General features: G+C 36.8%; 1 protein-coding gene across 2 annotated transcripts in view; it reads right to left on the bottom strand.

The window, feature by feature from the left end:
• Positions 1-23,272, bottom strand: part of dvl1b (dishevelled segment polarity protein 1b) — a 32,946-nt gene extending 9,674 nt beyond the window's left edge. The window contains exons 1-7 of one of the 2 annotated variants that reach the window (XM_056244492.1): positions 22,844-23,272; positions 11,447-11,516; positions 10,579-10,700; positions 4,858-4,970; positions 646-784; positions 404-506; positions 64-133 (exon numbers count right to left, since the gene is read on the bottom strand). In XM_056244492.1, coding sequence (XP_056100467.1) covers positions 64-133; positions 404-506; positions 646-784; positions 4,858-4,970; positions 10,579-10,700; positions 11,447-11,516; positions 22,844-23,013 — 787 coding nt within the window. In that variant the 5' untranslated portion in view covers positions 23,014-23,272. The remainder of the gene's footprint in view (positions 1-63; positions 134-403; positions 507-645; positions 785-4,857; positions 4,971-10,578; positions 10,701-11,446; positions 11,517-22,843) is intronic. The other variant, XM_056244493.1, reaches the window with a different exon arrangement.
• Positions 23,273-26,423: the final 3,151 nt, after the last annotated feature.

The raw sequence follows: 26,423 nt of genomic DNA, 5'->3' as shown, positions 1-26,423 counted from the left end.
ACACGGACGTGATGAATTTGTGTCACACTGTACGTGTACATGTAAAAGGCAAGCTGATCTTACCCATATTGAGGGTAACTGTGATGATGTTGAGGCTCATGGTTGAATCTGTGATACTACTGAAGGAAGATGACTGTGGATACGAAAGCAAAGGAGATACATGAAACCCTAAGAAGTCAAATACATGTATACATATATATACACACACACACACACACATTTACCTGGCTGAATTGAAACATAGACCTCTATTGTTTTTTATATAGTTATTTATAAATAGTATAACCTAACCCACACCCTAGCCCTAAGGTTTTGGGATGTTTTGTCAGATTTAGCTCTTTTCTGGATGCAAATTTGTCCCCAATATATGGTTAAGTAGGTGCACACAAGCAAGCACACACACATTTCTAACCCTGTCGATTTTAGCCACTTTGTGTCGCCGGCGCCTGCGCTTATGTCTCTTCATTAACTGAAAAGAAGAGCTCTGCTCTGTGGAATTGCTCAGCCTGAGAGAGACAAACATAGAAGAGAAGAACAGATAGATTATTGAATACAATCTGAGCCAAGACTGAATAAGTCAGTTAGAAGTCTAGCACACAGTAAAAGCAAAGTGTCAAAAAGTTTATGCTTTATATCATTCCAAACCTGCTAGCATCCTCATCCTCCTCGCTGTCAATGAAGGAGCTTGACTCCAGCTCACTGCTCATCATAGACCCACTGTCACAGCCCATGGCCGAGTCCCTCACCACCCGCTCGGCTTTTGTGTGACCGTTCACACGCGGGACTAAGAACAATCATGCACACAGCGAGCTTGTGAATGCCTTGTTGAAAAAACAAAACACTAACAAAGAGAACCATATATTTGGATATATTCATGGCTTGATCGCACCTTGAGCGACAAACTTAAAAAGAGGAAAACATACACTCCTGTGGGCGTGGCTCTGCCTCAGGGTGGCATCTGATTGGCTGGAAGGCTCTGGTGAGGCGGTGGCATCTCAGTGAGCCGGGCTTTTGGTATCGCCTCTGGTGGAACCCGAAACACTCCAGGAGAGTTGGGCTGCCAGTGCTTCTTTCACCAGGCTGATATCGCTCTCTCATACTGTCTGATATGCTCACTCACATGCCAGTCTTTTGAATTTTAAGGCAGCACTTTATTTATCTTGCACTTGCAGTCATTACTAAATTAGTTTGATGAAAGTTTGATTAACAAAAGACAGGCAGTAGAACAAAGGAGATGTGGGGGAAAGTAAAAGCACAAGACTAATGGAGAACAAAATATGTTTAAATATCATTTATATTCTGTGTTTTTATTCAGACTACAGATGTAGAGCAAACAAGCTACAAAAGATGGCGATATAGCTTAATGCACATCTACATCTAGCAAACTAGGCAATCCATTACAGAGCCATGTTTGACTTCAGGCAACGAAATGGAAACAAAGTACTCAATACATCACCACTATTTGTGTAAGCAGCCTATTTAAACCCAGACTACAGATATATCACGTTTAGCAGGATAATATAACAATATATTACATGTGATGCACAAGGGCATATTATGTTGCAATCTATTGAAAAAATAATTCTTCACATGCTGGTTAAAATTTTAGTTAATTTATAGTTTCCTTTATTTCATTCTTACAAATTTAGTTTAACGTAAAATAATAAAAATGAGTTTTAAAAAATTAAAATATAGGATACGAAAACAAGCCAATTATGAAAAAAAAATTAAATCAATATTTTTTTAAATATTGTAAAAATATACCGATTAAGAAAACTATTTTATTTTATTTTATTATATTTGCTGCAGTTTAACAAGTCTAGCATTCTGTATACTAGATAACATTTTTTTCTTTATAATAGATAATATTTTCACTTGCTCTTAACAAAATACAAGCCAATTACGCATGTCTTTCTGATAAATTAATATTTAGCAATAGCACTACAAAACATATGAAATGAATAGCCTACCCGAATTTTGTTTATTTTAAAATAAAATAAAAAGTCGCCTTACCTCAGAAAGCGCTAACGACAGAAGAGCTTCTCTCCGCCGGTGCACACAAATAAACTACTACACAGACAGAAGAACTCCCGCGGGAGCGCGCGATATGAATTTATTATCCTCCCCTTCTGCTCGCGCTCTCACCAGACGCGCACTGTCATTCATCAACAGCAGCGCGTCGACAATGAGCGCGCGACGATTTCGATTTTTGCATTCTCTGCTCGAGCGTGAAAATAATCATCATGTAGCCTACTGTGCAATTATAATTTACGAGGCAAAGTTTCCCCGCGTCGAGGGGTGACAAAAGCCTCTAAACAGAAATTTGAGGATAAAATATAGTCTGAAGTGTGACGTTAGCATGTGGAAATAAATAAATAAATAACTGTTTGTTTCGCCTGACTAACTGTTTTCCATGTTGTCTAAACATACATCTGAGTCTTTCAGGACAGGACAGCTACATTTTTGTATTTAACAGCCTACTAAATATTGTAATATAGCTACAACAAATGTTGTAGCCTAAATCTGGAAATGACAAAAACTGGATTTGTTGCCCATAACATATTGTCTGTGTAGGGTGCATAAAGCCACATCCCACTGTTGTCTTTTATTTGATTTTTATCTTTTTACTTTTTATTTCTTTATTTTATGCATTTTTTTAACCTATCTGTATTAGTATCAGAGGCGGACAGAGTACACAGCTTCATTACTTGAGTAAAAGTACAGATACCCCTTGCTAAATTTTACTCAAGTACAAGTAAAAGTACTACAGTCAGATGTCTACTTAAGTAAAAGTACTGAAGTACTTGTTTTTAAAAGTACTTGAGTATCAAGAGTACATTTTCTAATGTTAAAAAGTTGGAGGATGAATTTTTGTAGGCGGTGATGAAGTTCTGTTTTGGTAAACACAGCAAACACTTAAAGCGAAAACTATCATTAACTTGTTCAGAAAATTAAAATAGTCTGGCAAGGTGGGGCCACGGGTTGGCACAATCCCGGGATGGACCTGCTGCATCTCTTCATCCATTGTTTCGTCCATGGTTTCGTCTCTTATCTAAATCTGACCATGGAGTTGACTTTGGCGGAAAGCTGAAGGTGATTGCTGATAGGCTGTCCCAATCAGTGGCGCCTGCACAATCAAATTACGTTTGAGAGGGAAACAACAAATTGAGGGTTTCTGAGATTTTTCTTTTTAGAAGTAGTAACGGGTACTCACGGTTATGGATAGAAATGTAGTGGAGTAAAGAGTACAATATTTGCCTCTCAAATGTACTTGAGTAAAGTCATGAGTACTCCCCAAAAATGATACTCGAGTAAAGTACAGATCCCTCAAAATTGTACTTAAGTACTGTACTCAAGTAAATGTACTCCGTTACTGTCCGGCTCTGATTAGTATGTTATATAAGTAAATTTCTTTGTGTTGTGTGTTTAGCATAAAAAAAAAGAAAAGGAAAAAGGAAAATAAATAAATAAATAAATCCACATTCCTGCTTTGCATTTTGTTGGCAAATAGGAAAGGGCCACAGCACAAAATTCAGTCAGGGGCCCAGAATCCCTAGCTACCGCCTGGCTATTCCCAGAGGAACAGTGCATCTTGTAAACCTAATATTTTTTTCTCCTTTTTGTCCTATTAATTCTGAACTCAAGGAGTGTTGCACTGTCACCACTGACACTGTCTCCAGACTGGCCAGCTAATTAAGCCACACTGATTAATGATCAGCGGGAACTAATGGGCCAACAGAGAGACCTGCGCTACCATCACAAACACAGATAAATTATTCTGAGAGGTCTGGGTGTGTTTGCGTGTGAGAAAGCATTTGTTTTGTAAGGGTGAGGACTATGTTGAATAGACGACAGGAAGGGTGTGTGATTCTGCTCTGTTAACGCCTGTTGTTGTAAATAAGTATTTTACCAAAAAAAAAGTGCCATTGTACATTGTATTAATGTGTCTTTATTTGTGCAGTTAAGTATTGTGCAAACAATCAATGGAAGCTCAAGAACAAATACAGAAACAAAGAAAGAAGAGAAACAAAATGTACTACGAGAGTGTATGCAAATGTCATTTAAATGACAGATTGCTTTATTTGTATTCTTCCGTAATATTAATGTGAGAACACATTTAAAAAAGATGAAGTCGTTTCAGTCTGTCATGGTAGGTAATTATGGATAAATTAAGACTTTATAAATGAGCTAAAAACAAACAAATGCATACACAAAAAGACAAAGATGAAAACACCACTATAAACATACACAAAAAGAGGTGACTTTTTGACCTCAGTTTGAAAAGACGAATATATTTAGCACACCAATGAGGCAAATATCCTACATAAGAGGGCGTAAAACATTTGTCATGCTCAGAGTAGGATCAAGCCATGATTATATCAACTTTGTGTACGAATGCAAAATAAAGTGGCATGTACAGCAGGGATTTGGTCACCTATGCAGGGTTCCTACACAGTATGGAAAAGTACAGATTTGAGTCATTTCCAAGTCTGGATAAGTATATAATATATATATATAGTGTTTCTAAACTATTGCTCCATTTCAGTTTTCTAAATATAAAATTAAGAATTAAAACAAATATATATAATAATAATTATCGTACAAGCAGAGTGTTTTTATGGCAAAAGTTTCAAGGCGCACATTTTCATTACGCGCACCTGTTTGTCTTTACCATAAGCCAAACCAGCAACTGATAAAGGAGCAAGCGATTATCTAAATCAGACAGTACGATTTTCGGTTAAATATGGTGTGAAATTTGAGTCTGGAAAAGTATAGAATTTTGAAATGGAAAACTTGCAGGAACCCTGATTATGATAAAAGTCCAGTATTTAGACATAATCTTGTAGCTACACTCACATTCATCTCTCCTCCGTCTTGTCCTTTCTCGTTCCCGCTCTCTGCGGTGGCGGAGAACAGACTCACTTCCAGTTTCTGTGTCCAGACCGTCTCTGCTGTTCACTGCATTAGCACTGTGGCAAACACACACACAGAAACATATGCAGCATGAGCTCTGAAAAACATTGTATGTGCATGTAAGATATACATGTAAGCGATGGAATGCAGACTATTTTAGCCTTTGTGAGAAGGGCAGAAAGGGGAAGAGAGTGAGCAAGAGAGAAACAGAATAATGGTAATGACACATAGGGGGCTTCATCATGAAAAATCGTTTTTTGAATTACACCCTTGGGGCAGGCAAGTGTGTCTTTGTGCAAGCATGAACATATATATGTGCTTTCAGTAGAAATCTGAGTGAGGTGAAAGATTTATTCCACCATATAGTCAAGGTAGCCTATAAAGGTGTGTGTGTGTGTGTGTGTGTGTGTATATATATGACCCCTGAATGTTTCTTTTTTTTTTTGCCTTATGCCAAAAATGAGTTTGTCCTTTCCGGAAGATATAATACTTTTAAATACACTGTAGGGCAAAGAGGACATATCCTGTACATGCAGTAGAAATTACATTTTTAATGATAAAAAAAAGTCACTTCAGTTCTTGCTATTTTAATACAAAAATGTTGATGTAATAAAAATACATGTTTAATAATAATTGTAATCATTCATTTATTTTTTTCATTATAAATGTTTGTATGAAACATACACTATTGGTCAGTATAATTTACTTTTGGAAAGAAATTAACACTGTTATTCAGCAAGGATTCATTGAATTGATCAAAAGTGCATGACAGTAAAGCCATTTTTAATGTTACAAAAGATTTCTGTTTCAAATTAATGTTTCAAATTAATTCTATTCATCAAAGAATCCTGAATATGAAGCAGAATAGTTGTTTTCAACAGTGACAATCATAAGAAATGTTTCTTGAGCACCAAATCAACATAGAATGATTTCTGAAGGATCATGTGACCCTGAAGACTGGAGTAATGATGCTGAAAATTCAGCTTTGCCATCACAGGAATCAATTACATTTTAAAAAATATATTAAAATATAACAGTTATTTTAAATTGTAATAATATTTCACAAGATTCCTGTTTTACTGTATTTTACTGTACTGTATGTTTGATCAAATAAATACAGTTTTGCTGAATATAAGACTTTTCAAAAACATAAAAAATGACCCCAAACTTTTTAACGCTAGTGTTTTACAGCGTATTGTTATTATTGTTGTTCTAAAAATGTGAGGTAAACTGCATGAATGCAACATGTGATACAAATGTAAGCAGTGAGTCAGTCAACCAATGTTAGAAATTAAGGTCATGGCATCAAAAATTATATAATCCAATGAGTTTGTGCTTTGCTGTGCAGTTTACAAATCAGCCACAAGAGGGCAGAAATATCACAGCAACAGCTCTAGTGATCTGCATCAGCGTATCCTCACATGTGAGGCTCAATTCCCACTTCATCAACACGAAACCAGCATGGCAATGGGTTCATTTTAACGCACATTATTCATATTCATATTATAAGTATTATATTATATCATATGGCATGCTGCCTTCATATATTCTCCTATACAAGTATAATCCACACATAAATGGACTGCATTTATATAGCGCTTTCACAGACCCAATGGCCACCAAAGCGCTTTACATTTTGCCTCACATTCACCCATTCATACACATTCATACACCGACGGTGTCTTGCTCATGGACACCTCGACACTTGGTCAGGTGGAATAATTAAGTGAACCAACCTTCCGGTTTGTAGACAACCAACATGAACCACTGCCGCCCCAAACCACATAAGCCTTAAGGTTTGTTTTGATTTCTTGCCTTATAAAAGGAACTGGATGTGTGAGTGTGTGACTGCAATAATAATGTTCCATCCACACTGTAAAAAATGGTTGTAACTTATAGAAAAAAAAACCCTGTAAAAATGCTACAGTAAAAACCGGTTACTAGTTACCTTATCACATACAGTGGAAAAACTGCAAATGGTAGAACATATTGCCTTATATGTAATTTTATTGTAAAGTTATGTCAAATTAGGGTTTTTTTTGCTTGTAAAAACTATAAAATAATATTTGACATATTTTGTACAGGTTTACCTTGCATTATATTATACCTTATTATTATTACTACATCAATCATGTCCTTGTAGATGTTTACTATTTTTGCTATTTCTCTATTTATACACATTCATACACTATCATCACAGTGCCCCTTTTCTATATTTATATCCCTTTTCATCTGCACAGTGCTGTTCTCTTGCCTTCTTTACACTATTTGCATTTTTTGCACAATATATTACTATTTCCATTTCTGGTTAGATGCTAACTACTCTACATAATTAAGTTAAGTCTAATCTAGACATTTTCAATGAATATGCACAAGATGTCTCTCCCTGTCCTCTCATGTTTAAAACATTAACAATTTTATATTTGGTCATGCCGTTGCATAACAGTGAATCAGATTTACAAAGGTCCCTTCTGGATGTTCTGCTATGGGCAGATACACCACTCATTGTTTACCACAACTCCCTTCAACATTTGTGTCTCATGCTTTCTGGATGACTGAGCCCAGTGGGGGAGCAAGAGCCAAGGGGATTTGCTCTCTTTATGCTGTTGATATTCCTACATCCACAACATCAACATGCATGTGTGTGTGTGTGTGTGTGTGTGTGTGTGAGAGAGAGATTATTATGTAGATCAGGGATTCTCAACCGGGGGTAAACGTTCCCCAGGGGTTACTTCAGCAGGTTGCAGGGGGTTCTTGGAACATTTTTGATTTTGCTTTAAAACTGAAATTGCTCATTACATTTTTTTTTGAGTTGTCAACACATTCAAATAATTAATTGCAATTATTGTCATGATTTTTTTATTTAACACGTATTCTTTTTTTAAGGCAAGACACTATGGCCAAAAATATTGTTTTAATTCCTATATATATATTCTGAAGGTTTTTACAGAGGGGTTTGTTCATTTATCATTTGCCTGATTTTATACATCATTTTATTCTTAAAAACATGGTGATATATTGATTTTTTTTTCTTTCTGGCTGTTGACAGAATTTTCTGATTTATGGAGTGATAAAAAAGAGACGTCAATTCAGTAAAAACCTCTGACTCTAATAAGTCAACAAAATGAAACAAGATTTTTAAGATTTTTAACCTGACTTTATCTGGAAATGTATGCAAATTAGTGAATATTTAATTAGATACCTAATTTGCATATTCAAACAACATTTTAGAAAACATGTAATACAATTTTTTTCCATTTAATGTAATCAATTAACTGGGGAAGTATGGTGATGTATTTACCAAAAAAATACCAGACATGCCTTAAAAACGAACTCATTTCTGGTTTGATGTCGATGAAGGGATTCTTGAGCCTTTCAGTAGAGGTACATGTACAAAAATCATGTACCCGAGTGATCAGGGAATCTGATTTCACCTCATGTAAAAGAAGCATGGAGGTGTATAAAGTAAAGTGTGTGTGCAGGTGAAGGTGACACGGCATGTGCGGGATGCAGAATGTGTGAGGGATAAAGAGAGCATCACCAATGTGAGTGTGTATGTGTGTGTGCACTCATGTGAGATAATCAGCACATCTGGTGCACGCTATAAATGGATGTTTTCAGTGGTTGAGCATAAAACACAATGGCAGCATAAAATGAACTATTAAATATTGTGCAGAGAACACTAAATATTACACTTGACCAGGCCCACACGATTCAGTTATATAATGCAATTATATCATAGCAATATCAAGAGATAATACCATTTCTGATATCAACTGAACCTGGAATCGATCCAAATAGAAGAAACAGCATTTTGATCTCTTAAAGACACCCTGTGGTGAAAATCAAGTTTTAAATGCTGTTTATATGTCTATGTGGTGTTTATAATATGCTTTAAGACCAACCATATGCAAATTTATAAGTCAACACCATTGCTGAGTATTTTCTCTTTAAAAATACAGTGAACCAAAGACAGTCTCAAAAACACGGTTTAAAATCGCTGGTGTTTCTTACGTCACAAACTACCTTGTAACCAATCACCTCGACGTGCGGGTGGGCTTTAGCATATCATTAATTATGCTCTGAAGCAGGGGAGTCTTAAGAGAAGCCAGGTTATCCCGGTATATTTTTCTGTTGATATGAAAAATCAGGTAGATTTAGCAATATGATGTATATTACGATGTTATGATGAACTATATGCCTTTCTCCACTGATATTCTAAGTTGTTCAAGCGTTTCTAAGGATATTGATTGTTAGAAGGCAGCTGTCTGACTCCGAGATGGCGAACGGGAACATGGTTTGTGTAACATTAGCAACACATTATTAGCTGTTTGATAACATAGTCAAGCAAAAGGCTAATCATATTAATTACCATTATGTGTCCGATGTTGTAAAGAGCGATACCATTGTGCAGCTTTTACCTCAGTAAGTTCACAGAGTAGATCTCTGAGCTGGTGAGAGTGAGTGGAGGCGGGGCTAATTAGCATATTCATGGATCTGCATATACTACATGAAGAAAGGGTGTAGTTACATTCTATTTTAAAGCATGAAGACTTTTTTTCCCAAGAAAAATCGTTTAAATATGTAATTTTGGTTTTGCCGCTAGGGGTCGCTAACCTCTTACAATAACAAAGGCATAGGTGGATGATGCTAAGCGGAATTATGGAACTTGTCGTCATGCCGATGGATCTAATAATGTTTATGGATGAGTGAATACATTGATTTTTTTTACATGACTGTGGTATGAAGCAGGTCACAATTGCTAATGAGAGACAGATATATATCAGCGCCACACGCGAGTCCCGTGGATATAAAGGAATAAGGACATTTCATTCTACCGAACTACCCGCAAGTGCTGAATTACTGACACAGGTCAGTTTATTCGACGAATTAAACTTGTGAAGTAACACAGCGCTGATTCACTTGGTCTACACTATTATACTAAACAGCATTTGAGTGTGTTGAAAGTTATAATGTTATTCTATGTGTTAGTTTGTTGGCTATATAAGACAAGGAGTAAGCTAGATCAACATCGGAATAACATACTGATCATATTCTAACATTTCATCATGTTGAGCTATGATAACATTGATTCATTTTATGTACATTTGCTCACCTGTCTAATAAAGTACATGCAAGAGTGGCGTCTCTGTCAAGTCGAAGTTAGTCGCGGACGTGGAGCTCTCGGCATCTCGAAAATACCACGCCGATATTGATCCTCGTTTTATTTCATTTTATATAATTTTATTTCGTTTTAGATCCTCGGTCCATAATGTTTGAACGAAACAACAACAGCGTGAGAGTGCCGCTAGACGTAACGCAGTTGTCCACGTCTGTCGCCATGGTTACTATGGCAGTACAAGCGGAAACCAGGGATAACGCGGATATTACGTCATTGACAGGCAACAATGACCAGGGACGAGCCATTATTTAAAATTGGAATTTCTTTGAAATTCTCTGAGATTTTTGGATATTTTATTACAAAAATCTTACATATTGTACCTTTAAGGGATAAAATGATTGACTACAGGGGGAATTTAACTACTGAATATATCAGAAGTTCGGGATAATGAGTTTGACTGAGCATGTGTATTAAAAGAGGGCATCTGTGTAGTGAATTTGTTCTGGAGTGTGTGTTGCACAGGATACATGCGTGTTACTCACTGGAACGAGGGAGGTCTGGAGTCTCCGATGCCTCCTGTCCTCTCCAGTGGTGGGGGAAGCTCAGTATGACTGTCAGTGCACACCGACATCCCATCTGTGTGGGAGCTCTCAGCCAATACAAGCTACAAATACAAAACAGACAAATAAATGCATTTTAACACAAAGATGAACTTAAAGAGTTGAAATGAAAATTACTCACCCTCATGTTGTTCCAAACCCATCTCTGGGTATTAAACCCAAATATTAAATTAAATCGGTTTATCATGTAAAGTGACCGTGTTTCTTCAGAAGACTTGGATTACACAGGGCGATTCATATGGATTTTACGATCTCTTTAAGAACCCTTTTGGGTTTGGGTTTGAATTTTGGGTGAATCGACGTACAATGGAGGGGCAGAAATCTCCATTTCTTTGTTTGTGTTTTGGAGATAAACAAAAGTCTTATGGGTTTGGAACAACATGAGAGTGGGTAACTGATGACAGAATTTTAATTTATGGGTGAAATCCTTTAAGTAAACATAAGTGTCAAGTTCAGATGCTTTTTGTTTAATAAAATGATGTTTGAACTGTTCTACTAAACTCAAAACAAAAGACTACAACAGGCAAAGGCCTCAAAGGCACTAAATAAAAATGGCATCCAGCAGAAAGCAATGTCCTGAATTATGCATTGCACTTTAGTCGGTAAGACTTCAAAGTGCCTTTCAGACTTAATTAGTATAATGAATCGGTGAACTAAAACTGTTGATGTCCAGTATATGATTTAGCGCATGTGCTGCATCTTTCTTACGAGTCGACATATGAATGCATGACTGCCTGCCTTTTCCACTCTGATTCAGATGTTTTATAAGGCAGAGGTTTTCACAGCTCACCCATGACACCACTCTCCCATTGAAACAAGGCAGTTTGGCGTTATCGTCAGAGACTTCCTCTTTGACAACCCTGCAGGGACACAAAGAAAAAAGATGCATGTGTATTTAATTAGAAGTGTTTTTGTATGAAACTGCTGCATTGGTTGTGCATGCTGCATATATCGTCACTACCGCCATGCGCTGAGAAATGAGCTCATAGGACTAGATAACATCTTCATGTACTGTGTGATGTGTAACTGTGATCCTGTTTAAATGTGTTGTTTAGACTGACTTTGCAAGCAGCAAACTGTCAAAATGGAGTTGAATAGAGGGCATATGGTGAGGATCTCACAAGACAGCTTGTAATGAATGCGTCAACTCAATGATACCAAACTTAAGCTGACATAGGGGTGGTTTCCCGGACAGAGATTAAGCCTAGTCCTAGACTAAAATGGCCCTTTAAACCAGATTAACAATAATCTGCTTTCTCTATCATGGTTTTAAATAGTCCAAGACTTAGTCTAGTCCAGAGTTTAACAAGCTGATTTCCTGGAGGAAGACTAGAGCTACTTCAGGACTAAATTGAGGCTTAAATTAAACCTACCGGGAGGCAGGCCTAGCCCTCCAGCAGATCAATTCCGCCAATTCTCCAGTCTGCTGCGGAGCCCGCTTCTGTGCAGACTCAGCAAAAGTGTGCATATCAACCGCAAAGGGGGTGTTCGCGAGCACCCTTCTGAAACCTAAAATGACAAACAGGATCGGCCGTCGTAGTTTGACTTGTCGAGACTGTTTTTCAAAGATGGCTCCTGCCTGTATACGCGAAGTGGACTGTCTTTATAAAGTATCTTCTTATTAAACTGTCTGGTTCTCAATGCTTCGGTTTGCAGGTAGGGACCCTCATTACGCTACCGTGTTAGTGTAGGGCTATTTTGAGCCTTGTTAGTGGTATTAACTAGCGATTTTTATTTGCCATTACTCTATGCCCTATATACTAGCGTTATAGGCTAAACAGTTTTTAGAGATAAAACTCTTTACATTCGATAATCATGAAAACAAATCTCAGAGAACGGTTGACTAGGTAACAATGTGTAATTAGACCAAAGGTTCATTTTGTGCCGGAGTTCTCCTTTAACGGACATGCGCACGCAGCAGCAATTTTATGTCCACAAAACCGAAAGTGCATATTAAGTGTGAATTTTGGGACAGGATCATAGACATACGTCCTCTTCCAGGCAGATTCGTATTTCGTAAAATTTCCTGTTGATTGGAACTTCTTAATTATTGCCCTGATGGTTGAAATGTACCTTTCACGCTATTTTCGAACATTTTGTTGATTCTCTATTTTGTGCTATTTTCTTACATTTCTTGAATTTTTGAAGCTCAACAATCTTTTGCTGCACATCAGAATTATATTCTTTGTTTTTTTTCACTCATTGTGTTGGATGGAATAGAATGGAATGGGTGGAATTTGAACTTTTTGTTCCCTCATATTAATAGTCCTGTAAAACAGGAAACCATGGCTGGACAATATAAACCTGGTGTGCTAAAAATTGTAAATATGAATGGGAATATACTTCAGAGATCTTCAGAGATTTTACTCATAATAATTTCTAGGGAAACCAATAATTGTGGCCAATGTGTATTAGAGAAAACCATTTATTTCATAATGTTAAGATTTTCTTGGTTCATTGCATGTTTTATAAGCATCTCTGTCAAGCTAATTCAGATTAGCACAGAAGGTTTTAAATTAATCTTGTTTATTTTACTTCAAGACTCCATAGTCCAGGTGTTAGTACTTAATCTGTGTTTCAGAAAGCCATTTTTAAACCACTATTAACTATTCTAGATTAAAGGGTTAGTTCACCCAAAAATGAAAATTCTGCCAGTAATTACTCACCCTCATGTTGTCCCAGCCCCGTAAGACTTTCGTTCTTCTTCTGAACACAAATTAAGATATTTTTGATTAAATATCACTCTAAGTCTCACTCCTCCATAGGCTTTTAGGTAATTTCATTCTGCCGGCCCAGAAAAGTTAGTAAAAACATTGTTAAAATAGTCCAAGTGACTACAGTGGCTCAACCTTAAGTTTATCAAGCGACGAGAATACTTTTTGTGCGCAAAAACCCCCTAAAATAATGACTTTATTCAACTCTTCATTTTCTTCTGTGTGGGCCTCTGACGCGAGTTCACGAGAGCGCCATGACGCATGTGCGAGAACTGAGAAGATGACGCTCACTATCATTTGATGGGAAAGTGTGAAAGGTAAGCCATTCCTTTTGCGGCATTGGTAAGGCACTTTTACGGTTTCTCGCTGGTTTCTCACGATTCGGACATCCAATGCACACTTTAGAACCATTTTAAACACTACATCGAGACCCATCTGCGACATCATCTCAGTTTTCGTGCATGCATCGTGGCACTCTCGTGAACTCACTCTGAAGGTTTATTATACAACCCAATCCAAAAGTAAAGATTATCCACGAAAGAGCTGTCCATGCCATGGATATACACCACCAGGGAAGTCAATTCTGCTTGGGTTTTCAAGATGACTAGGCTCATGCTCAACAGGTTGCAATGAGTCTGAGCTTCTTTCCAGGATTTATTTTCATTGACCAGACTGAATTCGAGGATACTGTTAACTTTTCTGAAGCAGACAAAAGGGTGTTCCTCAAAGCAAAGGCGGTCATGCCAATATCCTCTCCAATCAATCACTGCACAAAAAAAAATGTTAAACCACAGGGAGTATGTGACTGGCTCGTTGTCGCCAATCCATCTCCAGGTCTCTTTCAAAGGAGTATCTTCTTTCACTCTAGCTAGACCAATCCAGGCCAAATTATTATTTAGCAGAGCACTTATGAAGTTGTTGTCCAAATCATTACGTATAATCGCAAGACCAGCGTGATCCGTTTCACACTGTTGTTTTGGCTCCAGCCAAGTTTTATTTTCTTTGACTAAGACCCAGACTCCAGAATCCTCCTTACACACAAAGAATAGTTTAGCGTCACATTTTGTGGTATAAAACCAACTTCCAGCCTTGTTCATTGAGACACACTCTCCATACCAGTTGAAATAATTGGATTTGGTCTCATCCACCCAGTACCAAGCTGTGAAAAACCTAAAAATTCCCATCCAAGAGAGCTGGCTGACAGAACCGCTGAGATTCTTCAGCTCGTTCTTATCCGAGGTTACTAACAGTTGCCCGGAATTATTTAGGCAATACTTCTTTGCATCATACCAGCTCATCTTCTTCTCCACATGGATGATTTCCTTCACTAATCCTGGAACGGATATATCGGCAGACGTATGGAGTGCCAGTAGAAGGAAGCTAAGAAGCCCAAACATCTCCATGGTGAGACAGACAGCAACTGTTACAAGAACATGTCATGTTAAACTAGACTTGAGATTCATTTGCATGACGTCATAGTGAGTATTTGAATAGGATGCTTTGAGCTACTGTGCAAAGATGAAATGGTTAACTATCTTCCTAATCCGTATTGAAATGAGGGAACCAATTCAAAACATTCAGTCTTAGTTGCCTAACCTTATTTACAAGGATTAAAAACACAAATAAAACACTAAAAGATCATTTAATTGTCTGGTTTTAAAATGTATGTTTAGTTAAACTCTTCCATACTGTGCTATGAAGTTAATTGAATTATGACAAATGTTTTTTTTTAATTTTTACTGTAGAACAGGGATGAGTATCTGACAGAAGGAAGAGTGTTTGTCTGAGAAAAGTGTGCATGTATTTAAATTAAAAGGTTCAGTGAGGATGCTGGTGCGATGTCGGTGCAGCTAATCTGTACTTTGCAATGGAAATCCTCCTCATCTCACGAGAAAGCCTTGTGACAATTGATACAGACTACACACGACATTTGACAAGATATACAGTCTTCCTTCATTTTCTGTAATTTAATTAGTCTCAACTATGCTCAGATTCTCATAAAATAATCTATGAATAGCTAACCACACTAATAAAATCCACAAAATGTAAACAATGTTGGATATTATACTTGTTGAATGTGCAATGTCCCCTTATAACACATTTCACTTTTTATTCAGGGTCTCAAACCAAAAGCAATATTTGACGTGCTACTGCTCATACTTCGAAACATTTAGGGCTTTTCACAATTTAAATAGTTAACCCTGGGTCAATCTACTGTAAACCCCGGGTAAAGGGAATCCTGGGGCAATAATATTTCATGTTTCACACTGCTCATACTTATCAATTACAACTGTAGGTATATGACATTTCACATTGTATATCCATAAACTTTGGATTGGTGTTCTTATTTGAAAATTTGCAGTGTGAAAAGTCATGATTGGATAAACCCAGGGTTTGGAATGATGATAACCCAGGATTAAGTGTTGTGTGAAAAGCCTTTTATTTTCATTTCTGCTGACACCACTGGTACTTTTAGTCCAGTTTCCTGAAGATCTGCCCAACAAGAAGCATGTGCTTGGACAGTATATTGCTGCAGTGCACCAACAGAAGTGGCACAGTATATTGGCAGCATTGAGGAGTGGAATAATAAGGCAGGATGTTCTTGTGTCATTAATGACAAAAGTAGGTACTTCCAATTCCAAACCATTCCAGGGGCCAGGAAGTGCTGATGAGTGCTATGTACCAGTAAGCCACCACAATCCAGGCATTTTTATGTGCATTCAACCACCAATGGTAGACAGTTTTACTCTAAAGAAGAAGACTTGACTTCCAGAGCTTTGTAGATGTACATTTTTTCTTCTTCATAACAATACATATTTTGACTCTCAAAAATCAAGATTAACATTACTGCTTTTATATGAATAATAAGGGTACATTTCTAGTTTCAACATTATTTGTTATTCAGATAGTCCTCTTTAAATACAATACGTCAGATGTATGCAAACTGACCCACATTTGGGTTTCGACCATTGAACATCTATCAAATTCAACAATTTGCACACGGAACCACATTGACATTTCCCATATCTTTGGGACTAAACTATATGGCCTTAAAAAGAAGATACCAAATGAAAATTTTAAGAACCTAAAAAGATATTGAGATATGTGTATTTGACAGAACGAAGAGTATTTACCTAAGAAAAGAGAGCGTGTACTGTATTTAAATGAGAAGATTAAGTGAGGCTGTTGGTGCCAGTTAAGCTAGTAATCTGTATACTTTGCAATGGAAAAAAGGAAAGTTTTGTGATGCTAAGATGCCCAAACTTAAGTAAGACAAGAACTGATGTCACATTAACTAGTCTTAAAATTCATCTGCATGACGTCCTGAGTGTTTCAATAGGAAAGTTTCTTTAAAGCAGCACTAGGTTATTTTTCAACCTTCATAATATATTTCCAAGTCTCTTGTGATGGTACATCGACTTACAATAGGTTGAATGACACGTCTGACATAGCCTGACGGGGTCTGTAGCGTTTTTAATCGTACTTTTAAACTTCGGGTTTCGGGTAGTAACCGGCGAACAAAGAGAACTACAAAATTCGACTGCTTTACGGCATATACGTCACTTCCACCACCACCCCCACTTCCTTAAAATCGGACGTGCAAGCCAAATGTTATAGTCATGGCCGAAGCAGCACAGAAAAACAAGAAAGCAAAGGTTTTATCGGAGCAAAGCAAAAAGAGAAAAAGAGAAAGTGATCGCGTTAAAGGCAGAACGAGGATCAACATTGGGCCAGCATTTTCTCGCTGGCGTGAGCTGAAGGAGGAGGAGGGTTGCCCGACCGATGCGGACTTGGCAAAAAAAAAATCAAATGAAAGCCTGTGTCTAAACGGCGTGCACAAGTTTGGTAGGGGCTACATTCTTGCAAGTAAATATATAACATGTACAAAATCATATTTTAGGATACCTAACATGTCTGTGATATTTGTTTATTTGTCTTGCCTCAAGCTATAATGCAAATCGATTTGTAAAATTTGCAGATTCATTTATGGTAGCTTGATATTATAATATTGACGATATATATTTATTATCAACCACTCAAACATTGCATTGAAGTATCATATAGATTCAGTAAAACGGTAACCGATAGACTAGGCTACTATAATGACGCTGGCTTTTAAACTTGATAATCGCGATCATTTGTCGTTAGAAAAAAAATAAAACCCATGAAATTATATTCATATGACATACTGAAATATATGCCACTGTACCTGGGATGAAGACATTTCACACGCGACGCAAGCAGAACACCTGCATGTGACCTCCTCCTACAGTGTTCAGGGCTATCATGGTTGTCAACAATTGCACGTGCATGTAGGATGACAGAGTTTACGACAGTAGTAGAGGTCTAGAGGACAATACTGTTTCCCAACTGTAGGGGGACCCCACCCCGAGAGCAAAAGTTCCCTGGTGTTACTTTAACTTTGTTGAAGAAAAATAAATGGCATTCAAATATGGAGCCAATCAAAAACATTAAAGGCATAGTTCACCCAAAAAAAATGAAATATGATGATGATGATTAAAAACTTTATTTACTTTAAAAAGATCACTTTCAAAAGATCAAGTCAGATGTCTAAGAAAGATTTAACAGGCCTGAGTTCCATTATAAAATAAAATGCAAAAGATTTATGCAATTTTAAACTCACGGTTCGGATCATATTACGGTTTTTGATCATTTTTCAGACACCAAAAAAAAGAAAAATTAACTTGGCTTTCAATTTATTACTTAAAGCACACTTTAAGTACTTCAATACCACAGCAAAACGACGAACCTAACTAAAGTTCAAACATTATTAAGACAAGTGAACAGTCAGTAATAACATAAGAACAATAACACAAATTACAAGCATATAAATACAAAATAACAAAGTTACAAATAAAGTAAGGTCTAATTATAGCCTGACTTCGTCATACTCATATTCTAATCAGAATGTGAGTCTGATACGGCTCCATAGGGCTTTGATTATGAGGCGTGTCTTAACCGAACCAGGAAAAAAAACCTCTGCACTCAATTGGATAGACCTACAACCAATCAGAGCAACGCAGTAAGTGTTTTTTAATGAGCTATGCAAAGTTGTCAACAGAACTCAACTACACGCACGCTGGAAGAAGTAGTAAAATAATGAGTGTTGCTTCTTTTACTTGGTCCTCCATGAGTGCGACCAAAGGAGAAACCACAGCGACCACAGGGTTTTAATTGCGTCCCATCTTCTTAGTGACCATCGGAGCCAGCTGATAAATTAAACTTTTGCCGAATCCCGTAGGAAGGACGGCAAACACATCTTTCCGATCGACAAATGCCTTGATTGCAGTTCTCTGTTCGTCTTTTAAAATGAATGCGCTGTCGATTTCTTTTACAACAGACGCGATAGCGGAATCTATACATCTCAATCCTCCAGCTGCAGTCATCTGTGAGGGAAACCAGTTCAACCCAAGCGCTCTTTGATAACGTGAGGATTGCGTAAGCGTAACTGCAGATCATCTGTCCATCATCGTATAAAGCCCGCCCTGGCAATTTGATTGGCCCGACTAATTCTGAACCGATCATAATTCCCAACTACCAAAAAATGTTGTGGGCGGGGTTCGGGCTGGCATCCAGGCTAGTCTAATTAGTATTCAGGTACAGAAATGTAATACATGTAAAATAACACTATAGTGTTCACTGTATAAATTAAATATAGATTAATCTTTGTTAAAGCTGTGTTTTGTTCTTTGATTAGGCTAACATTAATGACACAGACAGCAGCATGTATTTATAGGCAGCTGTCACTTTAAGACCAAATGCACAGATCCAATATAATGATAGACATCCGGTTTCTTTCTCAACTGTTTATGTTCACTTAAAACACTAAAACGACTTTACAAAAATACTTGCAGACATGGGTATTTGACATAGTTTTGTGTGTATGTGTCCTTTCAAGAGCAAGGAGACTTGAAAGAGGAATCAATTCGGAGTTTGCACGCTATCTGAAACGGGGCTGTCTGTGTGTGCGCGCACAAGCATAACATAACAGCGCACAAGTACCAAATTGAGTTCTTCTCTTTCGCCTCTTCTTGCTTGTGACTGGTTTAAAATCGCATGAATGTGTAAATTGGCAAGCAAGACAAAACATGCACTTGATAAATGTTCACTCTATGATGGTTAAGTTAATCTGTGAATCACATGCCTGCACCATCTAGAGTTTCATGACAGAACTTTGTATTACAGTTTTTCTCGATTGCTTAAACACATTTCTTGAAACTATGCCTCGTATTCTCAAAACAGTAAACACAAATCCATAACGTCTCACCCAATTCCCCAAACATCCTATTTTCAGGTCAAAATGAAGCTCTACATTCAAAACCATTCACTCTTGCTGAAAAACCAAACTTTGCCCTCAGACAGGACACACAAGCCCTCAAAAATACACACACTACAACATAGTCTTACGCACTGGTGCTATAAATTCAAAACAACATTTCCAAAACTGGTAAGTCATGTTGCTTGTGGTCCCCCAATCCCCCCCCCCATCTTTATTTTTTACTCGCTCCTACTCTTACGTAAGATGTGTGTGAGCATCATATGACAGTAAAAGAGCACACACAAACCTTATTCAAATATGGAGTTGGAATGGTAAAGAGTGTTGGTACATGCCTCCACTCAAGGATACAATATGATGAACAAGTCTAAGAATGTTCCACATACGGTTGAAATACCATCATTGGCCTAAAAAGATAACATTGTGGGAGTCAAGACTATAAAGGAGAAAGGATGCCCTCCCTTCACTGTCACACTCTGCAGCCACTCTGTGTGACTGTACGACTGCTGGCCTTTTCTTGCAAGAACATAAACCTCATCAAAGACAATTGGAAATGTTTGTCTCTTATTCAGGGAGGTTTGCCACCACACCTCCCTGAAGGTTCTGATGATGGAGGCGACGGTGAAGCGACTCAGATTTGGCTGTACTCGTTGCCCAGCCTCCCTCATAGTCATACCATGGACAAGGAAATGGCCAACTAAAGTGGCTTGAATTTCATCCGAGACTGCTTGTCTTCTTGCCCTTGCCCTTCCTCCTCCTCCTCCTCCTCCTTCTTCTCCTCCTCCTCTTCCTCCTCCTGTTCCTCCTCCTCTTCCTCTCCCTCCTCGACATATTGCTTAATTTCTCTGTGGATCCATTGTTCCAAAACTCAGTAAACTGATTTTTGTCTTTTATAAAAGATTGTATAACCTTTTATATATCTATTGAAGGATCTGACTGATGTGTGTTCAACTTTGACTCTTAGTGTTTTCACCTGGGTAATTGTGTGCTAACTGAGCTGAAGCTGTGCTGACTTGAGTGAACAATTTTGAATGCTAGTGCTTTCTAAATGACCACGTGGTGTAGGCAATGAGAAATGAAGGGATTTGTGTGTAGAGTTTTGCTGTGACAGTTCAACAAATCTGACTAATGTGTCAAAACAGGGGAATAGTGTTCATAGTTCAGTGAAATAGGTGTGCTTTTTGATAAATGGCATTATGGTTTTGATATTTTAGTTCAAAAAGCCTGGTTATAGTGTTTAAGCAATCGAGAAAAACTGTAATACTATGAAACACAAGTTTTTAAGATGTTGCCAATTGGTAAAAGCAATCAGTATTACGTCATCATGCCTGATTAATGGTTTCAAAAAGAAAACAATAATTAACCCGAGTCTGGTGTAAACTCTGCTGTTAATGAGTAATAATCCACCACTTTTAAAACAGTTTGTAAGCTAATGACCTTCTGTTAGCTAATGAGGATCTAATGGTGCATTCTGCTATAAACAGCCCGAGGCAACAATCCTTGCAATGAATCTTTATCAGGATCTGAGTATACTGGTTTTAAGTTACATTAAAACCAAAGAGATTTTTGAGTGCACATAAATGAAGCCAGATAGGTGCTAGCAGCTACTGTAAAAGACTGGGACTGTTAAAAGGCATCAAACTATATAATACATTAGTCCAAGGGGATGCAGAGTCTTCTTCACTAATATGCACTTCAGGGGATTTTGCCCCTGTCCTACTTCAGTGGTCTTGACCTTCTCGACCGTAGCAAAAGGAGCTGGAAGAAATATTTGAATGCTACTGATATATAATCTGATTTCTGACTTGTGATGCATTGCAGCCTGAATCAAAATCACATCGTGTTCGTTCATTGGCCAGAGGAGAACTGATTGAGTTTCTCCCATGGTTTTTTTCTCCATTCTGTCATCTGATGGAGTTTGGGTTCCTTGCCACTGTCGCCTCTAGCATGCTTAGTTGTGGACACTTAATATTTAACAATATTACTGATTTAACAGCACTGATACTATTGGATAAGAAGTGAACTGAGCTGGACGATGACATCACTGTTTTCCGCAGAACTGCTTTATAGATGAAATGAACTAATTTAATGAGTGATGATCTTTTCAACAGAACTGAATCAACACTGAACTGACTTCAGCTGGACAATGACACTATTTTCTTTTAGAGCTGCTGCTCTGCCAAAATGAACTCTGTTTGTATTATTGAATCAAATTCCTGTTATCACTATAAAGCTGCTTTCAAACAATCTGTATTGTATAAAGTGCTACATAAATAAAGGTGACTTGACTCTATACACTAAAAATTATTTACTCATAATGTTGACAATGTCACATTTTTTTGACAATCTAATAAATTAATATTTAATTAATCACAGTAAAAATATAACCATTATAAACAAATTTTAATGAATGAAATCTTTATATTCAGTAGTGCCCGTGTTTTATACACAACAATTTTGTCATGAGGTCAAACATTTCATTTTTAGAATTATCTCTTTTCACTGACCATTTGTTGAAAATGAAAAAAAGAAGAAGAAAAAAAACTACTTATGCACTATTTTGTATCCTATTTGTGGAAAGTGCCAGCTGTTCATATGGATGACAATCACATCAGGCAGCTCTGGCAATACTAGAGAGGATAATGTTACTCATGGTCTGCTGGTCTTAGCTGGTTTAAGATGGTCTCCAAGTCTGACCAGCTGGGAAATCACTCTAAAACCAGCCAACAGGCCCTGACCAAGCTGAGAGACCAGCAAACCAGCTTGTGATGTTTTTTCTTAGCAAGGCTGTAAAGCAAGATTTCATAAGCTGGCCGAAAATAAGTCAGAATCATGACATTGTTTGCCTGTTATTGACAAGTGTCCGTTATTGCTGGTTGTGTTTTCCCTCCTCTTGCTAAAGGTCAAACTTCGGCTACCATGAAAACAAACCAGTTTAAAATGCAAATGCAAGAAGCAAAGAGATGTATGTTGTGCTATAGCATATTTAACAGCTACGAGCATGACTGTATTCTGATGCTGATCCCACAAAGGAGGAGATGATACAGCCATCACAGATGACAGGCAGGTGCCACTGATGACAAATCATCTCTGCCACGATGACAGCTTCAGTCCCATCGGGGACTGAATACAATGAATGAATGAATACAATGACAATTCCCATCATCTCACTTACCCAAAATCTTGATCCATAGATTTGAAGAAGAATTTGTAGCTGTTAACCGGTCGGTTGCTGAGGACATTTTTGAAATCTGCCAAAGTTACCTTCTCTGGAGCCACTGACAGTTTCACCAAATAAGGAGTTTCCTCCTCGTCTATATGGTAAATGATTTTAGTCTCCGCCATGAGAATGGTGGGGACAATTGCCGGAGAACGGCGCGTGTTCCTGATGCTGCCTATCCAGACGTGCGGCGACAATAAATAAAATGTCTATAATAATGGATGCTAAATTAATACAATCACGCATTTAGCGCGATTGAAGCTGTGAAGTAAGCGACTTTGTAACGCTAAGGATAAGAACACTGCCATTATGGAGGCCTGATAGATATCTATTGCAGCTCACTATGCGGAGGTTTTGCTGCCTGTGTTCCTGAAACAGGAAGGAAAGGTTTTTTTTTTTTTTTTTTTTTTTTTTTTTTTTTTTTTTTTTTTTTTTTTTTTTTTTTTTTTTTTTTTTTTTTTTTTTTTTTTTTTTTTTTTTTATTCTTCAACAACACAAACAAACAAGGTACATTAACAAATCTCTGAAAATAACCTCAATTGTTCAGCCTTAGGTTGAGCATCGCTAGTACAGAAAAAAAAAAAAAAAAAAAAACAGACTAGAACAAACAAATAATTAAATAAAGAGCAATACAAAAAAAAAAAGAAAAGAAAAAAAGGGACTTTTAAATTAATTTAAACATATCCAAAAAAGATATCAATTTAAGGGCTTTCTGATTTTTAATTAATTTTAAAGATTTGCACAAGAGTTTAACCTCCTTCATCCAGTGATTAAAGTTGGGTTTAGATTTAAACCATCTGCATTTGTGTATGAAAAACTTTCCAAAACATAACAAGAAATTAATACCAAAATCACAATCTTTGTTATCCAGACACACACCAAACCTAATCAACTTCACCGTGAGAGGTGGGAGTTCAACCCTCCTAGACCTTAACCAGTTCTGCACCTCACTCCAAAAGGGTTGCACCATATCACAATCAAAGAAGACATGCTCTAAATTCTCAATATTTTTTTCACAAAAAACACAATTATTCACCTCAAAATTAAATTTCAATCTTAAAAATTCATTAGTAGGATAAATCTCGTTTAAAATTTTGAAGTTCACTTCCTTAGCTTTAGGAGGAAGGGGAAAAGACAAATAATTTTTCCTAATTTTTTTTATTTCAACCGTATCAAAATCTTTAAGCACGTAGTGCCGTCTAATTGGGTTTGGGTAATTAGCCTGTAAAATAAAATTTCTAATAACTTTATTTGCACATTTTTTATCACAAAAATCATAACCTTCTAAGGAGAGAGGTCTCAGTTCTGGGGAGATTTGGGAGTACAACATGTCTTCTCTAACCATTAGTCTTAAAGGAATTGGTATGGCTCTAATCATTCTATTAAAAATATTAACGGTACACTGTACTTGGAATTTCTCACAAAACTCTCTATAGAGTAACAGATTACCATTATCATCCAAGAAATGGGCAATAGCCCAAATCCCTTTAGATTTCCATTCCTCAAGATATACAGATTTTCTGCCAAACTTTATATATCTACTATTCCAAACTGGAGTGTTGTGAGGCGTGAAGTTATGTTTGTACAATAGTTTCCAATAGAGCAGCACTTGCTGATGAAAGGCTGAAAGTTTAACTGGTAACGAGGTGCACTCAAAATCACAACATAACAAAAAATGTATTCCCCCCAGTTTGTTAAAGATCGCATTGGGGACAATAAACCAAAAGGAGTGGCTATTTTGAATGAAGGATTTTAACCATTTCAATTTCAAAACACCATTCATAATGTCAAAATCGATCGCATTCACCCCACCATCTTCATATTTTTTAATCATGTCATCCTTTCTTATGTACTGACATTTATTTCTCCAAATAAATTTAAAATTCACCTTATTTATTAATTTAATCATTCGTGTTGATATGGGCAAGGAGAAGGCTGGATAAATGAGTCTGGACAAACTATCCATTTTAGATAAAAGAACCCTTCCAAATATTGTAAGATCCCTCTGCAGCCATCTATTTAGTATGGACTTACATTTATCTATGTTATTCAACACGTTTTTATTCTCCATAACATCTTTATCTTTAGAAATAATAATCCCCAAATATTTAACTTCCCTTTTAATTTGTATATTAGATAATGACTGCAAAGGATACTCATGTAATGTTAACATTACACATTTGTTTAGGTTTAAATGTAGCCCCGAAGCTTTAGAAAAATGGTTAATAGACTGTAAAGCTAGTGGAATTTGATATTCATTTTTTAGAAACAATGTTGTATCGTCAGCAAATTGACTTATAATTATATGACTATCCAACACTGTAAGACCTTCAATACCATTATTTTTAATCAATATCGATAGTAACTCTGCAACCATTATAAATAATAATGGAGAGCTACCACATCCCTGACGAATCCCTCTTTTAATTGGAAATCTTGAGCAGGTTCCATGCCCTAGAGCTACAGAGCTATTGATTCCGTTATATAACATTTCAATTAAATTTATAAATTTTACTCCAAAACCAAAATTATGTAAGGTTTTCAAAATAAAAGGATGCTCAACAGCATCAAAAGCTTTGTAAAAATCTAAAAAAATAAGAAACCCCCTCTCTTGAACCATTTCACTATAATCGAGTAAATCTAGAACCAATCTAATATTATTATGAATTGACCTTCCTGCCAAAAACCCTGATTGTGTCTCACTAATTATAGTAGAAATACCCTTTTTCAGCCTAGCAGCGATAGGAAGGAAAGGTTCACATCCTTGAGAGAATCAGCCTGGAATATCCGAGCCGTTCTCCTGCGCAGTGCCGCCATCGCGTGGTAGACAGAAGCAATGCACTCTCAGTCTGGATTCATCAACAGGTAAACAGGTCTCATCCATAGACAGGTCTCATCATCACACTCGCTTGTTGGAGGAAGTGTTAACAGCGGTATGAAATGACGGCGATCTGATAACCTAGGTAGTTATTTTTATTCCTCGCATTTTTTTTTTTTTTCAATTTTAATATCCGGATGTTTGTGAGAAAAAGAAAAAAAAACTTTTAGATATCATCAATGATCAATCATATGCGATGGACATACATCGGTTATGCTCATCTTTGATCGCTCTTGAAGGTATCTTGAGTAAAACAGCTTTATATTTAACGATGCACATACAAAAGACCTGAACCGGAAACATTCAAATGGAACGTTAAAAAAAACGTGCTTCTTTAAATTCGTGTTAACTGCTTAAAAAATGGAAATTCGAATTTGAAGAGTTCAAATGGTACATACGAATGCATTTAAACGTAACTTTATTTTTTTCAGTATAAAAAATATACTGAAAATTTTTTATTTTATAATCAGCAAGAAAGTTATTAATTGTGGTACACAATTAGACCTTTTCACATTTCCGGGTTTCTCAGAAGCGGAAGTCGTCATAGTTTGGTAAACTTCTATAGTGGTGAATGAGAGACTACATTAAATATATTTTTGTGTTCTCATTTTCTCAAATAGCAAAAGAAAAACTCAACAAGTGTTTTCACAACTTTGA

Source organism: Rhinichthys klamathensis, unplaced genomic scaffold (assembly GCF_029890125.1).
Source record: "Rhinichthys klamathensis goyatoka isolate OS25496 unplaced genomic scaffold, OSU_Roscu_1.1 h1tg000989l_1, whole genome shotgun sequence".
In the NCBI taxonomy this organism is placed as follows: domain Eukaryota; kingdom Metazoa; phylum Chordata; class Actinopteri; order Cypriniformes; family Leuciscidae; genus Rhinichthys; species Rhinichthys klamathensis.
This window is presented reverse-complemented; position numbering and strand designations above follow the sequence as displayed.